Genomic DNA, 1,724 nt, shown 5'->3' on the forward strand with positions numbered 1-1,724 from the left:
TTTTCCCTGGAAAAAAAAAACCCGAACAGGTAATCAGAATTTTTCTTTTTAAATTCAAAAAACCCCAAACAAAGAGGGAACAAGTGCTTTTTTTCTTTAAAAAATGAGGAAATAAGAGCTTTTTTCCCTCTTAAAGGTGATAAGGGCTCTTTGCTAATAAAAAAAAAAAGCAGGTGATAAGGACTTTTTTTGGGGGAAAAAAAAATCAGGGGATAAGAGATTTTTGGGGAAAAGGCAAAGAGTTAATAAAATCTTTTTGCTGGGGGAAAATGAGGGAATAAGGGAAATTTTCTGAGAAACAAACGAACAGGGATATAAGGATGTTTTGCTGTGGAAACCTGCAGTAGAAAGCCCTAAAATAACCCCCAAACCCAGGAAATTAGGGTTTTTTTTTTTTTGGGGGGGGGGATGCGGTTGGGTTGTTGCTCACCACAGAAGAGAGCCAGCCAGGCTGGGAGCCACCACGTCCTGCCCATCGCCATCGCTGGAAAAAAAAAAAGCCAAAATGTACGAAAATGCACATTTTTTTTTTGGGGGGGGGGGGGGGGCCCCGGAGGGACGGGAAAGAGGCAAGGAGCCCAGGGAGGACCCAGGTGTCCCCAGCATCCCCTCTTGGCCCAAAATTGTCCCGAAAGACTTTTTCTACCCCTCGGAAACCTCTTGCGACTCACTTTGGGTTGGGGCTGAATTCCCCTCGGCCCAGTGACACCCCAATCGTCCCACTGCCACCGCGTCCAACCCAACAATCCCCAAACCCTTCCTGACACCACCTCGAAGACCCCATCCTTCCCCCTGTTGCCATCAAACCCTCCCGGAAACCTTCCACAAAGCCTCCCAAGGATGAAATCCTCCCCCCCCACACCCTTCAAATTACCAAAACTCAGGTCAAAAAGGGGACAAATTGCTAGGACAACCCTCCCTTCCACCTTCTGGATGTTCTCAGAGCTGCTGGTCCCCCACCATAACTTGCCATCTGTTGGGGTTAACACCCAGATTGTTGCACCCAATGGCACGGGTTTCATCGAAAACAACTCAACCTGGGCTTGGGAGAGCGAAAACTACACTTTCTTGTGTAGTTTTATAGTCAGTTTAACCCACCTAGGACTCCTGCTTGGTGGGTGAAGGCATCACTGACACCTTGTTTTGCTCAGATGGGACACACCTGGGCTCATGCCCGAAAGGACGAGGAAAAACGCAAGAAAAAAAGTGCGAAGTAAGACCCCAGCCCCCCACCACTTACCGGCAGGCTCCTTTCTGCCTCAGCGTCTCTCTTTGCTCTCCCCGAAGCCCATGGACATGCGAGGATGGATGAAAGAAAACCTGCAGGGTTGGTCCCAAAAACCCTCCCTTTTTATAACCAAATGGGTCTTATCTCTGTTTTCCTGACAATCTCGTCGCAGAACTCCCCCGGGGACCAGCGGGAAAAGGAATTGGCTCCAAAAAGGGCTGATTTCAGCCGATTCAGCAGGATCTCGTGAAAGGGGATGGGGTAGGGGCTGCCGAGTCCTGGCATGGCCCAAGGAGGTCAGGTTGCGAAACTGCCCCCGGGGTTCCTGAGAATTGGGAGTTTCTGGTGCACATGGAGGAGCCAGGACATGAAAAAGTGCAGCTGGTTTGCTTCCCCTGCAACACTTTCCTTGCAAAAAGTCTGCTGAGGACATTGCGATGGGTGCAGGATCCACAGGGGATGCTGCGATGGGTGCAGGATGCACAGGGGATGTTGC

At 50.1% G+C, this 1,724-nt stretch overlaps 1 protein-coding gene across 1 annotated transcript in view; it reads right to left on the bottom strand.

The window, feature by feature from the left end:
- The window catches only part of LOC103903193 (IgGFc-binding protein), a gene marked incomplete at its 3' end in the record, with an annotated part of 22,984 nt that extends 21,653 nt beyond the window's left edge, over positions 1–1,331 (bottom strand). The window contains exons 1-2 of the mRNA XM_009284344.1: positions 1,241–1,331; positions 431–484 (exon numbers count right to left, since the gene is read on the bottom strand). Coding sequence (XP_009282619.1) covers positions 431–482 — 52 coding nt within the window. The remainder of the gene's footprint in view (positions 1–430; positions 485–1,240) is intronic.
- Positions 1,332–1,724: the final 393 nt, after the last annotated feature.

The sequence above is a fragment of the Aptenodytes forsteri genome, unplaced genomic scaffold (genome assembly GCF_000699145.1).
Source record: "Aptenodytes forsteri isolate BGI_AS27 unplaced genomic scaffold, ASM69914v1 Scaffold999, whole genome shotgun sequence".
Taxonomy (NCBI): Eukaryota; Metazoa; Chordata; class Aves; order Sphenisciformes; family Spheniscidae; genus Aptenodytes; species Aptenodytes forsteri.